Source organism: Miscanthus floridulus, chromosome 6 (assembly GCF_019320115.1).
Source record: "Miscanthus floridulus cultivar M001 chromosome 6, ASM1932011v1, whole genome shotgun sequence".
Lineage (NCBI taxonomy): Eukaryota > Viridiplantae > Streptophyta > Magnoliopsida > Poales > Poaceae > Miscanthus > Miscanthus floridulus.
In genome coordinates this window covers 51,752,564-51,768,576 of record NC_089585.1, presented here as the reverse complement: position 1 = coordinate 51,768,576, position 16,013 = coordinate 51,752,564, and the positions used below count along the sequence as shown (strand labels likewise).

At 41.6% G+C, this 16,013-nt stretch overlaps 1 protein-coding gene across 1 annotated transcript; it reads left to right on the top strand.

Moving 5' to 3' along the window:
* Positions 1 to 2,850: 2,850 nt before the first annotated feature.
* LOC136458264 (protein RALF-like 33) lies at positions 2,851 to 3,585 on the top strand. Its single transcript, XM_066458235.1, has one exon. It carries the CDS (start codon positions 3,022 to 3,024, stop codon positions 3,361 to 3,363), a length of 342 nt encoding a protein of 113 aa, XP_066314332.1. The 5' UTR covers positions 2,851 to 3,021; the 3' UTR covers positions 3,364 to 3,585.
* Positions 3,586 to 16,013: the final 12,428 nt, after the last annotated feature.

Genomic DNA, 16,013 nt, shown 5'->3' with positions numbered 1-16,013 from the left:
TTAATTTCATAAAGATAGAACATTTTCTTTTATTGTTGAACAAAAGTGATGTTCTAGATTCAAAACACAATGTTGCGCCTTCACAAAAAAAATCTTGATTTAGAAAAATAGTATTCCAGATCTAAAAAAGTTATAGATTTAAGTGATTGATACTATAATATCCGTAAAAATAAAAAAAGAACAACAAAAAAAATATGAATTATATAGAATTATATAATAAATAACATTACACAAATATAAAAAATAATAAAAGATAGAACAAAACATAAAGGAAAACAAAAATAAAAAACCATGTAAAAGAGAGAAATTTAAAATAACATCACATAGATACTATTTGAACAACATGAAAATACATTATAGAATATGTCTCGGGTACTGTGTGAATACTCAAAGATAATCATATAATATCTCATTCATACTATATTAACATCCTAAAAATACATCGTAGGACGTCATGTTTATACTACATGAACATCATATGTATGCCATATACAATAAAATTTAGGAAAAATAAAAAAGTAAACGTGGAAATAAAAGAATTGAAATAGAATAAAAAAATCATAGAACATCACATTTATATCATGTGAACATCACAAAAAACATAATAGAACATCACATTTATACGTGAACACACATAATACATCATGAAACGTCATTGTATACTACGTGAACATCCCATATATACTACACGAACATCACAAAATACATCATAGATCATCAAATGTATACCACGTGAACATCATAAAAAATATCATAGAACATCACGTATAACACATGAACATCACAAAAAATCATAGGACATCACATGTATACTACATAAACATAAAAAACATCATAAAACATGACATTATATACCACATGAACATCGCAAAAAAACATCATAGAGCATGACATTATTATACTATGTGAATAGCATCTCATGGAGTATAGAAAATAAAAAATTTAAAATGAAAAAAATAATTAAGTAAGGTAAAATAGAAAAAAAATAAAAAATCTATAGAGAACATAAAGACAAAAGATAAAAAGAAAAATAAAGAAATACAAAAAATAAAATAAAATAAATAAAATAATTAATTATAGTAAAAATAAATAAGAAATAAAAAATAAGAAGAAAAGGAAGAAAATAAAAATAAATAAAATAAACATAAAAATGAAGAATGAAAAGAATAATAAAAAACACATAAAACAAAAAAGAAATATAAATAAAAATGAAGCATGAAAAGAAAAAAGAAAAGAAAAGAAAAAAGGAAAATAAAAGAAAAGAAATGAGAAGAATAAGGAAAAAATAAAAGGGAAACTAATGTACCTCGACGCTGATTCCCACGCGCCACGGTTTTCCTACGCGTCTGTTCGGCAAGAGGATCGAGTCCGGCCGTTCGGACCTGATGGATACCAACGACTACATAATATTCTACTAGAAATAATAACGATGCTCTACTTCTACATACATACTACCTTCAATCAGCGAATTTTGATGTTTCAGACAAGCAAAACAATCAAAATAAACTGCTTCCCACAGGTCTGAAACGTCTGTTTTATTAACCAGAGGTAGCACAACAGAAATAATCTATTTTTTTACCACTAAGCTATCATCTAAATCCTTAGCCATCAAACTCCAAAACCAGATACATTAAATATCGAATTAATAAAACCGAACCCTCAGCCGGTTCCAAAGGTCGTTTCACCTACTTATATAGGTCCCGTTCGCTAGTCTGAAACTTGCTGAAATTGACTTAAAATACTGTTCTGGCTGAAATATTGTGAAAGAAAAACATTATTCCGGTTGAAAAAGAAGTCGAACAAGCCAAGTTTCAAACCAGCCGAACGGCCCCATATTGTCACTATAGGTTGTAGTAACCGATAGTGATAATGGATTGTCACCTTTGGTTTTCAATTTTCAATTTTCATAGTTGAAGTCGCTCAATGGAGAGAATTAGATTGTGAAAGCACAAGTGAAAACAAAGGTTTCAGAAGGCGACCAGAGTACTAGGCGCAGGTCGACAGCCTGTTCGGTTGGCTAGTTCATATCGTTGCTGGTTCGTAAAGAAGTACTGCTAACTGATTTGTGTGAGAAAAAAATATTATTTCAACTAAAAATTTACGATCCTTTACGACTAAGCGACAGCCAAACGAACAGGCCGGCAGCTGGCGTACATGACCGGAGGAAGCAGCAAGTCAGGAAGGTATATTTTGCGAATTGACTTCGCCTCTGAATGCAAGTCGTCGACGCGGCACATGGTGCCATCTGCCATGCTTGCCGGCTAGCTAGCCGCCACTTATTACTCGTACCATAATGTCATACCACTAACTTGTAGCCGTTGTTGTTGTTAATGTGAGACACCGTACGGCGCAGAACTAATTGCCTCCATTTTCCAGATCTCCAACGCCGTAGACGGAAAAGGCGACGATGCACGGTTCTCGGCTTCTTCTGGTCACGACGGAGTGGACAAGAGTGTCTTTAATTTCTTTTCTTTTCTTTTTGCGCAAAGAGTGTCTTTAATTTCTGATTTTGTATATGAGTGTCTTTAATTGCAGAGTGACGGCTGACGGAAGGCCATGGCAACTGCAGATGAGACTCGGCCCGCGTAATGAAGCTACTGTCATCAAAGGGCAAATGCAACGGTCATGGCCTTCCCTTCCTGATGCCACCATGCGTGAGCCGGTGTTGGGTGACCGTGAACCAAACCCGCCGGTCCGGGCGCGTCCTCCTGTAACGGAAACCGGCACACGCAGGCTGCGCCGACCGGCCGTGCTGTGCAAGCAGGTCACGCGCATTCCCGCATTTGCATTCCATTCCACCGCTCCCCGCTCCTCCTCCCCTTTCTCTCTCCTCTATAAACCCAACCAAGGGGAAGGGAAGGGAAGGGAACCAAGAGAGAGAAACACCCTTCTCCATAGCAGCAGCCAGCAGAGCCGAGCACCAAACCCCACACGCGCAAAAGCAGAGCAGAGCGCAGCCCTCTTTCCCCTCCACTCCGCTGCCCCCCTCCTCCTCCCATTCCCCATCCTCACCCGCCGGCGATGGCGAGGCCGACGCGCGCGCTCCTGCTCCCGCTCCTCATGCTCCTGGCGCTGACGGCGACGCTGGCCCGCGCGTCGTCGGGCGACGTGCCGGCGGCGGCGTCCCTGGGCTGGGACCTCGGCGTTGTGGGCGCGGGGGAGGACGAGGAGTTCGGCTTCCCCGGCGGCGACTCCGTGGCGCGCCGGGTGCTGCAGGGCGGCGGCTACCTCAGCTACGGCGCGCTGCGGAGGGACAACGTGCCCTGCTCCGTCCGGGGCGCCTCCTACTACAACTGCCGCCCCGGCGGGCAGGCCAACCCCTACTCCCGCGGCTGCTCCGCCATCACGCGCTGCCGCGGCTGATGATCTCGCCGCCCACGCACACACGGGCGGCCGGCCGGCGGCGTCCACGCCGAGAGGAAGAGGAGGTTCATACCTATCCGTTATTCCCACGCTGTTGTTGATTGTTGAGAAAGAAAAAAAAAATCGTTCGTCTCCCTCCCTGCCCCTTTAATCAATTACTATTAGTACCTGTATGTTATTTCTCTTGTCGTTTGATTTTAACAAGAAAGAATGATTGGTGGTGGTTGTGGGTTATGATGGGTTGGCGCCCACGCGATTCCAGCCGGATTCGCCTCTCTCTCTCTCGTCCTGTAAATTCCATGATTTGTGAGCAACTTGTGTGTACACGCCCCGTTTGCTTGGTTATAAGCCGTAGTTTATTTATCGACCAAGGGTATTTTTCTGTCGCAATAAATCGGCTAACCGTATTTTTAGTCATGGCTTCTCAGCCATATAAACATGACAATAAACTAAAAAACACCCTGTTCGTTTGTTGGTTTTGGCCAGATTTATTCAATCAGCCAACAGTATTTTTCTCTCACAATAAATCAGCATCAGTCAGCCCGAATCTGCCCAGAAACCGACCAGCGAACACACCGAAACTGATGATTTCCCTGTGAACCAGTGTGATTGTTATTGTAATTAAGCTACCCACGGATCCGAGTCCCGACATCCAGCTCCATGATTTGATGTTTCTTTATTCGTAATTTTTCTCACAAGTAAACTGCTAGCGTAACGATTCTTTGCTTGGTCCGTTGCAAGTTGCAATCCTTCTAGACCTTGCCCAGTTGCACTTGCCCTGCTTGTGTGCCTGCCAATTTTGCTTTGGTGCCGGGCCGCTGCCGGCCATCAGCCACTCTAGATCGTGCCTCGGAGGAAGTGAGGTCAACTAGTGACGAATCGATTGGCGGATAAGCCATGGCTGAAAGTACTCATAGCTTATTTGTTATGAGAGAAAAATATTGTTCGTTGACTAAAAAGTACGGCTTATAAGTCATGCGAATAGGATGTAGAGTTTTTTTTCAGAATTGCTAAAACCTCGACCGATTGATTGCCAATCAACTGAGTTTTGGGTCATCTGATCTTACACGGACGGCTAGCAGACGGCGCGGCCGACGAATAGGTGAGGCACGCGTAGTCAGCGAGGGCCATCGAGGCAGCAGGTGTGGCCAGCCTCAGAGCTCGTGGCCCCGCCATGGCGGGCGCGCGGCTGGGCGGGCGCTGCACGGGGCCGATGCCCGACGACAAGGAGGGTCGACGGCCGGCTATGAGGAGGGTGACGAGGAGGGCCGACAGCCGGCTACGAGGTGGCCGACGAGGAGGGCCGCCCCTAGGTGGGAATCACCGTTTGCTGCTTCTTCTCTGGACTCTGTTTGCGTGCGCATTCGAACGGAAGGGAAGGGAAGTGCGCAAACGACGGAATGGAAGGGATAGGTTGGGGAGGTGGGTCCCACCACAATTTGGGAAAATTTGTTTTGAAATTTATGAAAAATTTGTGAATAATTTGAAATATATTTATCTCGGTATCCTTGCAATTCATAAAAATAATTTGAAAGTATTTCTGAAAAATTTGGCATATATTTGTATTATCTCCAAATTACACCACCGTGTTCAATAAATTACACACTGAAGAAATCATTGTAAATCTAGTAATAAGACAATCTAAATATAGCTAGAAGACACTGTAAGTACAATGGAAAAAATCAGTTAACAGGAGGGACGAAACAACTGAATGTCAGGTAGATAGATTTTTTTTTCCCATTATCGAGGCATTTTGAAACGGGCAGAAGAATAGAAGAACAGTTCTTGGACCTAGTTCTTTTTTCCTTTCTTTCCTCTCGAGGTCAACAAGTTTTGTTGTTCAAGACTAGCATGAGATGAAATCCCAATGATCTTGCAAACATATCTTCGGATCATAACAACATTTTTTTTAAAGAATGATTCTCGTTGGGTCTATGATTTTGTTTGCACTGATATTTGCTTCTACTTCCTCTTATTATATATGATCTGTGTACTGTGTAGTGTACCTTGTGATCCGTGACAAAACAATAGCGGTAGCCAACCTAACCTTCTACCTCTACTCTAGTGATAAACTGGTGGGGGGGTCGTTCTACAGCTGCCTCAGCTAGCCTAGTACCTGCTTCTTGTATGGCAATTGGCAATGCACGGGATGGAGAATTATTGCGTGTTTATTGGCCACCCAACGACATCCGCGTAATGGAGAATATCACAAGGACAGGACGCGATTTGGGGTATCTTCGTCGTCCTTGCTTCTCCATTGATTTACTCCCAGCCCCAGGCGCGCCACATGGGCGGTGGCGCATTCAATAGGATGGAAATCTCGGTGAGGATGAAATCAAAAACACCCTGATTTCCCGTTCGTCACACATCATCCGCCGCAGCCGTGCCCTCCAGCAAGGCTACAGGGAGTACTGGATTTTGCTCTTCTCCCGAATATTTTATGCAAAAATATATGTAGTGCTACTTGTTGTTCATGTGCCCATAATAGAATATTCGATGACAGCTGGGATTAGCGACTAGATACTCAACCAATCCCACGCCACACCAGCCGGCTGGCATGATTAGCAGCAGTCGTGACGAAATGGTCAGCGATAAACGCAGCCGGTGATAGTGCCGTTAGTTTGAGATAAAGAGAAGAATCCGCTTTCCTTCTCCGTGTTCAGTCAGGCACCAATGAGATAGTGGATTAGCCTTTACTGACAGCTGAGCACGGAGGGGTGAGGCTATTGGCCAGCAGGGAGCAAAGCACAGTTCGTAAAAAGCGTGGGCAATGGAAAGCTCAGTCACCGACACCATGTCGCATGTACTATGAGTAGGACCGTTTGGGGCCCTGTCTCGTTTGGAAAAAAAGGACTCCGCTGTCACAGATAAAGAGAAAGGGTTTCCTGCCCGGAGATTAGCAACTGATGGGGGCTCTGATTAGGATGGTCGGGTCGTTAGCACAAACGGTTTTTTACGATATGTGGCGTATGCATTGTCACCGCGAATAGCATAGCGGTGGTTGGGAACAAACTACCACTGCTACGGTTTACGTCCGTAGCACTCTTGGTTGCCGCACGGTTGGTCCCCCGTCGCTTTGCTTTCGTGACCGCCCGCCGCGATCATCTCCTCCCTCTCGGCTTTTGCACGTGGGATACGAATACGACTCTTCATGGGATGGTGGTTAGTCTGCCATTCTCGTCTTCCAGGGGCGGCCTCTTTACAGTTTCAGTTTCAGCTCAGCAAGCACCTGCACGCGCGCGCGGCGATGATGACACTCTCATCAGTTTTCAGGCCCCTGACCCTGATCCACCGGCACGAAGCCATGGGTACATACATGTCGTCAGGTGCAAATCATGTCATGCCTCGTTCCTGACTGCAACGGCCAACAAGGGACTCAGGAACCCAAAGGGCGTTCGATTTTAGATAAGATAAGCTCGGTCATTCAGTTAAATGGTTTCCTTTCTGCTAATTGAGACAGTGAGATTGAGCCACATAATATTGTCTAGGAAACAAGACAATGAGCAGCTTGTGCATTAATCGGTCTTGCTGCTTGGGTTCCTCTCTATAAGTAGCTTGATCTCTGAAGTCTCATCAAGCATCTGCCATTTCTTGTCACCCTGCACGGTTACTCATACGTAGTCATCACAGTCATTGTTCGTAGAGGTTCCAATTCAGAACACGACACGCAATAAATAAAAATCAGAAACACGACAACTCCTGTACTCCAACAGATGAGTACTGCGTAGCTATGAGCACTAGCGGTTGCTTTGCTAACAAAGGGGCAGTCATTGTTGGTGGGACACGTCGCCGCTTAACGGCCTCAGTGGACGGTGCCGGGCTGGGACCCGGGACGTGCTTTGGTATCTCGTCGGGTGAGCTTAAATCATCGTCAGGTGGGCTTTAGGTACATTCCGGCAAGGCCCAACTCAGGATAGCGGACCGCTCTCTCCTAATTTCGTGCGTCTCACGGGGTGACAACTTTTGTGACAATTTCAATTATTCAAATCTACTACCTCAACAAATTAATAAATCATTTAAAAATTCGGTAATGCTATATTGAGGACATCCAGACCAAGATGGCAACGGGTAAAATCCACGCGGATACAAGGTCCAGGTATCCGTACCCACGAGCAAAAAACCAAGCCCACGCCCGCGCCCGCTATCCACCACGGGCAGAAAACCGCGCCCGTGTCCGCTATCCACGGATAGCGCATGCCCGCGGGTATGCCTGTGTACCCGCATAGCATTTATACAACAGTAAGGCAAGAGAAAAAAAACCATCAGGCAACACATAAATACAACTCTCAATTCTAGTTTTTCACCACGCTAAACAACCATCAGGCAAGAGACAAAAACCATTAGATAAAGGTCTAACCAAGCAAATAAATAAGTCTTACACACATTAACAGTTTACACAGAAATAAAGGTCTAACCAAGCAAATAAATAAGTCTTACACACATTAACAGTTTACACAGAAATAAAGGTCTAACCAAGCAAATAAATAAGTCTTACACACATTAAGCCGTACAAGTCATTATTCAACACCATTACATAAAAAGTTCAACCGAGCTTAGTCAGAATCATCAACAGTGATGCAGATTCTAAAATCATCTCTTCTTGAATGTAAGCTATCCATCCTTCCATCAGCATCATCTACAATAAAATTTCATATATTTTAGTAGCTACAGCAAATAGTTCTTATATGCAAATGAACAATCTATTACACTAGTAGTGTAGTACCTTTTAGAGTGTGACGAAGCCAACTTTGGCTACACATCAAAGCTTCCAACATTTTAGGAGTAAGCGGCTACGATGCTCACTTAAAACCCTTCCACTAGTACTAAAAGCTCGAGGCTATGGCTGTGATTGGAATAGCCAAGATGTCACGAGCAATTTGTCTCAAAGTAGGATAACGAGTTCCCTCCAACTTCCACCAACCAAGGACATCAAAAATAATCATTCTCATCATAAGGAAGGGTTTCTTCATCCAAATAACGATCTAGCTCATTCTTACTTCTAACAAAGCTAGTAGTCTTCTTATTTGCTGAAAGGGTTTTAAAAATAGACAACACAGCAGCTGCACCAACTGAAGAAGAAGCACCACTAGATGATGTACCCACAAAGTCTGTGTAAAGAAAATGGACCCTAGGCCCTATTTACTTTGGATTTTGGTGTTTGATGACCAACACAACCAAATTGGACTAATGAATTTGCAAGTGTTTGTTTTGTAGTTCCATATGGTGCAAGACGTGACTTGGACGAAGGCGACGTGATGATCCGAGGATCAACACCACAAGCAAGACCTTAGAAGCACAAGAGAAGACCCAAGATATCAAGCAAAGTCCAAGCACAAGATAGGAACCAAGTTGTACGCAAAATCACAAAGAAACGAGCTCACAGAAGTGACCGGACGCTGGAGAAAAGTGACCGGACGCTCCGATCAGTGGCTCGGTATCAGCAAGCAGCGACCGGACGCTGAACAAGTGAATCGACCGGACACACCGATGGCACTATTCATCAGTCCGACAACACACTCAGCAAGTGACCGGACGCTGGCGGCAAAACCGACTGGACGTAGGAACAACAGCGTTCGATCTGAGTACAGAGAGGTTCCAGAGTAGCAAACTTGCGACAGGATGCGTCCGATGGCAAGTGACCAGACACTGGCAGCGTCCGATCAGTTGTTCGTGGCTCCAACAGTCGGGACAACCGGACATGTCCGATCAGGACGACTCCAGCGTCCGGTCAGTAGCAGAAAAGCGGGATTTTGTCCCCAACGGCTACTTTCCTCAGTGGGGCTTATAAATACATACCTCAACCGGCCATTTGAGATGTGTGGAGCTAAGGAAATATACCAAGGGTGTTGATACACTATTTTAGTGATCTCCACATGCATAGTGCTTAGTGTTTTATTAGGTGATTAGCGTAGGTGCTTTGCGAAGTACTTAGGTTGATTAGACCACCCGCTTATGCGCTTGCTCTAGGTTTAGGCCTAGTGTTTAGTGAGGTTTACATACCTCTTACCACTCGGTGCTTGCGCACACCATTGTTGTACAGGCGGAGGGGCTTGTAGTCTTGTGAGATCACACCAACCGCATTTGTGGGTGTGGCCACCACCATGTACCGGAGGAACAAGGCCCGCGGTGTTTTTGGCCGGAAGCTTTATAGTGAAGACGGCCGGGAGCACTCGGGAGAGGCTTGCCGGAAGGCACGTCGGAGACCCACTTGCGTGTGGGGAAGGCCCGAGGCTATCCACGGAGTTACCTGACCGGGACCTTGGCCCTTACGAGGGATTCCTTACGAGGGGCTCCAATGAGGACTAGGGGGAAGCTTGCGCGCTTCTCGATATCTTGGTAAAAATATCAGAGTCATCGATGGGAGTTTGCATATCTCTACCTTGCTCTTTAGCTTCTACATTTACATTGATTGCATTACTCATTTTGCGGTAGATATAGCAACACATTAGCAAAACCGTAGTTGCACATTTAGATAGTTTGTCTTTTGCATAGGTTTTGCTAAATTTAGAAAAAGAGGTCATAGTTTAGAGTTAGAATTTTAAGTTGCCTAATTCATCCCCCCCCCTCTTAGGCATCACAATCCCCTTCAATTGGTATCAGAGCAAGGTCGGCTCAATTTAGACCTTTGGCTTAACTGCCGTTGAGTCGACGCTGTTTAGAGTGGTTGGGATGGATACCTATAGGCCTTCACACTTTGACGGCGCCAACTTCCCATACTATAGAGCTAGAATGGCTTGCTACCTTGAGGCGGTTGATTTGGGAGTTTGGAGAGTCACTCGTGACAGGATGAAACCCATTAAGAATTCTGATAATCTACGAAGAGTGATGAAAAGGAAATTCATTTAATGCTAGAGCAAAGAATTGTTTGGTTGAATCTTTTAGCATAGATGTATTTAACCAATTATTCACTTTAAACACGATGCATGAAATTTTGTTAAAACTTCAAGAGCTCCATGATGGCACAAGTAATATTCGTGAGCAAAAACATTGTCTAGCCAAACAAAATTATGATTCCTTCAAAATGAATGATGATGAGCTTATTCGTGATATGTATTCTCGTTTGAATCTAATTATCAATGAGCTCCATTCTATAGGATTAACAAAGCTAGATGATGCAGACATCATGAGGAAGATCATCTTCGTGCTATCACAAAAGAAATATGCAAGCATCATCACCATCCTTCACAACATGGAGGACTTGAGCACCATGACCCCGGCCATAGTCATTGGCAAGATAGTGGCATTTAAAATATCACGCAAGATGGGTCAAGAAGAAGCCTCTTCATCAAGCAAAGGCAAAGCTCTTGCATGTGGCAAGAAAAAGAAGTGAAGGGCAAGCAAGAATATTAGTCGATGGTTGCCTTTTATCGGCTGTTTGCTTAGCACACCATACTTGAGGTTTATTGAATGCCTAAGCCTATTCCAATTCTCTATTCCTTAGGCATTGCACCCTTCTCTTCTAGCTTTTTGTCAAACTGTAGCACCCAGTTTTAAAGACAAAACCAGATACACACTATATGTGAGCCCAGGAAGTCAAATCTCACATATAGCCATAAATAAGGATAATATCAAGAGACAATACTTATTACATAACGTATTAGTAAAAGAAAAGTACCCTCAGAGTAAAGACAGCGGAAAGTTGACTCCGATCTTCTGGTGAAGACTCCAAATTCATAGGGACGACTGACTGGTTGACCACAAGCCTAACTCCTCCAAACCAGCAATCTGGTACCCATCTGGGATTTTTATCCAATGTATAGAAAATAAAGCAAGTGTAAGTACATGTTGTACTTAACAATTATATCATGGGGTTCATGAGGCTCAAAAAGGGCCGACACTGGTTTACTGCGATTAGCTTTAATAGATCATCTTTTTAAGCAATTGAGTAGTAAAGGATTTATCATTCCCTTAAACACATGATCAGGTAAACATGATTAATGTATAGCATAAACAATCAATTATTAGCATCATCATTATCCATTAGTGATCATCTCTATTCCATAAGGGTCCAAGGCCGCTCGTGTCCATGAGCACGGCTGTTATAACAGTTTTATACTCTGCAGAGTTTGTACACGTTCACTGTGAGTTGTGATTTACCCTTTCGCCCGAGGTAGCTATTCTCTTGACCCACTTCCAAGGAAGGTCGACAGGGTTCACTATGAAGCCTTTCAAAAGCTTTTGTCTAACAAGTTAGGGCCGCCAAGCGTATGTGGCCCATCTCTAGGAGTGGCATGCATGGGCATCGTAGCACGGTACACACTTCCTAGCAGCAAAGGAAACATACCCTACGCCTGAAAGGTAACCACTAACAAGCTAGAAAAGATCCTCATACTGAGCTAAAGCTAGAGCCATATGGCCCTCATAGCTGTACTATAAGTCCCGGATGATCGCTTACAGATTAGTCCTTAGGGAGAGGAATCTGAAGCATATAAACACTTCAGCCCCCTGATTCCATGTTACTAAAAAGTCATGTTTTAAATTTATTGCATATACCATTAGTCAGGTTACAAGATCATGGTTTCGATTAAGCACTAGCAAAAACTATCCAATGCAATATCCCAAAGGTGTCAAGGTGCAAGATATCAAATATCTAGGATATCCTATTTGGCAACAAGGGAGACACATGCAATATGAATTAAGTGATTAAATGTGAATAGGTAACAAGGATAGTCCCATGCTATACTTGCCTTAACTTGCTTTTCCCCCAAAGCAATACGCTCAAAAGCCTTTAGTATCCAACTTCCAATCCTCTGCTTCCAATTCTCAGCTTCTAGTCTTCAGAGAACAGCTTCTTAATCACCACGTAAACCTCACCGATTGACTGAATCATATATCACCACACATATATCCATACACGGCATACAAATAAGAATATATGAGAATAATACACCAACCAATAAAATAAGCAAAACGGCGTATCGCTACGAATACACAAACACAAAAGACACGCTATACGCGATTCAACGAAAAAGCGACTAACGAAGCAACGGAAAATAAAACCTATCCATTTAACTTATTTTAACTGTAGAGACACATGTAAATATTCTCATTAATCAACTTGATTTATTGCTTAAGAAAGAGCGTAGTATAAAACCTATATTGACTTTATATTCCGAAAATGATGCAAATGATAGTATTAATACAATTAACCTTTTAACTGCCAAAACATATTTGAGTAACATGAGAGCCACTAACGCCACTGCGTAGAACACGCCGAAACAAAAGTAACGCGACAAGAATGGCTCGATGCTACGGTTATGAGAACGCAAGAGACACTAAGAAAGGAGCTACGGTTAAAAGAAAACCACTATCAAAAGATTTATATTATATTACAAAAGAAACAACTATGAGCTTGTTTTAGGTTAGCTAAGAAAACTATATGAGCAATATTGATTTAGATTAATCACAACATATTTAGTTTTAAAAGTAGAGTTAAAGCTAATCATGTATTATTTATAAATGTTATCACATAATTTATTAAACAAATTAAACTTTACCTTCGCAAATGAATTAAGCATGTGACAACATCTACTCGTACTTATCACATATGTATCTTGTTCAGCTAATCAAATTATATTCTAGAAACACTTTTAAGTTAACAATTAATCATATTAACTTTTAGGTATAAATTATCAAGGTTAAGCACCTATATTGCTTTTAATTCCAAACTAGTGTGCAAATATACTAATCAATTTAATATTTAGCTATATATGGAAAAACATGTGACATGAAAAACATTGCCCCTAACATATAGTTTATGTCAGCACGAACCAAACGCAACTTAAACGGTGCAAATCAGAATTAGAACTTAAATTGCTTTTAATTAAAAAGTTATTGAATAATCCTTAATCAAATTAATATTTAACTTATAAATTTCCAAGACGTGAGACATGTTAAACATCGCTGCTAACACGTAACACACACTGCGTTGAAACTCGTGCAATCGAATCAAAATAAAAAACCTAAATCGACTTTAATTAATCAGCGATTAATTAATTATAGGCACAATTAATATTTTAACAAAATAAATTCATAAACATGTGATATAAAAACTAATAACTCTACTGCATAGATCTCGATGACACGAAACTAACGCAACTAGAATGAACTGAAACGGAATTAAAACGAACAAACTATGATTATTTAACGACCGATGGCGAACTCGTAAATACCTCATCTTCAACCTTGGATCGTCATCACCAATAGAACGTATAGAACAGCGATGGCCATAGGAGGCTGCTGCAATGTGCATGCCAGAGAGGAGGGGCCTCGGCTAGGCAGCGCGGCGGCGACGGCGACGGCGACGGCGAGAGAAGGAGAAAAAAATTAATTTACTACACAAGGGATTTCCCAAACTAGGGGCTCCCCATACGGTAGTTTTGGTGTGTTTTGTCCAAGGGATTGATAGATATATATAGGGAGAAAAACTCCCCACATCTACATCAACTAGCAATATGGTACTAACTGATGTTGCACCCTCCATATTTACTAATGGGCCTAAATAATCATTAAAGCCCATTAGTAAATAAATGCATGGACCATTAAGATTTATTAGGATTATTGCACATGGGCTTTGAGCGTTGGAAAAAATTAGAGATTTATTATTTTCGGAATTAATTAATTTCGTGGATAATATAATTCTAGAAAAGTCCAGAATTGATATTTAAGCCACGAAAAATACTCTGAGACCTCCAAAAATTTGGGGAAAATTCTCAGAGACACTTTGGAACATGATGAACCCAAATAAAGTATTTGGAGCTCATAAGAGTGATTGTTGGGAACTTGAAACATAAAGATTAAGGTGAAGGAGGTGGGAATTAAATTCCAGAAAGAAGCTAGAAAATTTCTAGAGATAGATATTCGTCTCCTAAACGTATAAAAACACACATTTTGCACAAAGAAACACGATATGCGACCGGCATGAATGCAACAAACACGTTTCTACCTTATGATAGATTTTAAATTAATGAAAATTTTTATTTTCCTATGTTTTCATGAGCACAAAAATTCACAAATAAATCATTTTAATCCTATTTTCAAAAGAGGCAAATTTTGGGATGTTACAATTCTACCCCCCTTAAGATGAATCTCGTCCTCGAGATTCGGAAGACGTCGACTAAGAGATGGGAATACTCTGTCCTTGGATTCTTCTTTACTTCCTCATGCAATTCTATCGTCTTGATTAAGATCCACTTTACCTTACATACCTATTGACCTTACTCCAAGTAACCTGCCTAACTAATTCCAAAATTTTAATAGGTACCTTGAACAACTCTTAGGTAATCCTAATCACTAGGCCATAATTCTCTTCTCATATATTTACCTTTCAACAAAGCTTCCTTATGTTCTTGGTCCAAAGGAGAATCTACCACCAATCTCTAAGACATTAATGATCCTGGTGATGTTGCTCGAACTAGGAATACAACTCTTAATCCTTAGTGTCATCCAAACCTTCTTAGCACAATTCTTTGTTGCTAAGGGCATTGGTCATGACTTTGCTTGTCGAAGTGATAGCACTTTTCCAAGTCACAATTAATCTCATTCCATGAGGTTTTCACAAGCTTAAGACTAACTTGGTGAAGATGTCCCATATACTCTTGTGATCCTCCTAAATATTACTTTTACCTTCAAGAAGATGGTACTTCCATGCATCGTAATGGATAACTCTAGATAACCTGTTAGTTCAACTAACGCATGTAAGAACACATCCTACACCTTCACAAGATGCATTATTGTAGATACAAAGCTCTCATCCTGATCTAACAAAGCTAATACCTAGATTTTATGTTAACCTCTTCTTGGATTTCTTCAAATACTTGATTGATGTTTCTCGATCCAAACTAACTTAAAATCTTCTTCGGTAACTTTATCAACATCTTACTGGTCTTGGATAAACCTTTCTTGGACTTCTAACCAAAACTCATTGAAACTCTGAGTTCTCTCTTACATCCTTGAGTACCACCATGCTTCCGCTGCGCACTCTGATTTCCACTGTGCAAACTCGAACGTATGATACTTCATCTTACCAATTCTTCAACTTGGCTACCCCCTTAAGATAAGGTAAAGTAGGGGATACCAAAGTATAGCTTGCATCGTCTTGTGATTGTAGTCTACTATTGTTTGGAATTTTCCTTAGGGTTTTTGATCATCCAAAATCAAAGATATGAACCGATAAAGACAGGCTACTCTAAAGACAAGATAGGGAAAATAGAAGAAAACCGTAACCCAACTATTTATTTCAGTAATCCTTATACCTTAAACTTATAAACTAAATGAAATTGTGGGAACACCCAACAAGATCATTGCAATCATTACAAAGATGCAAAACAAGCATAAACATAATGACAATTCGATAATGCACTTAAAAATGCATAACTCATTCATTGACTCACTTGCGATACTATCGTTTTTATTACATAAGGGGCACAAATTCCTAATTCTTAAAAATGGCATGATTACAGGGACATCTCTCGCATGGGAGTGACACGTCATCCACTACATCAATTTCACCATATGCTTCTTTTGGGTTGGGTATCACTGACACTTCCTGGTGACAGTCCGGTTGTGATCTGACTCTAGCTACTTCCATGGTGTACTTGTTGATTCTTCTATGGGCAAGATTTAACATAATGTCCCTCCTACTGGCAATG

Coding starts and splice junctions, on each gene's coding strand:
- LOC136458264 (XM_066458235.1), top strand. CDS start 3,022: ATGGCGAGGCCGACGCGCGCGCTCCTGCTCCCGCTCCTCATGCTCCTG.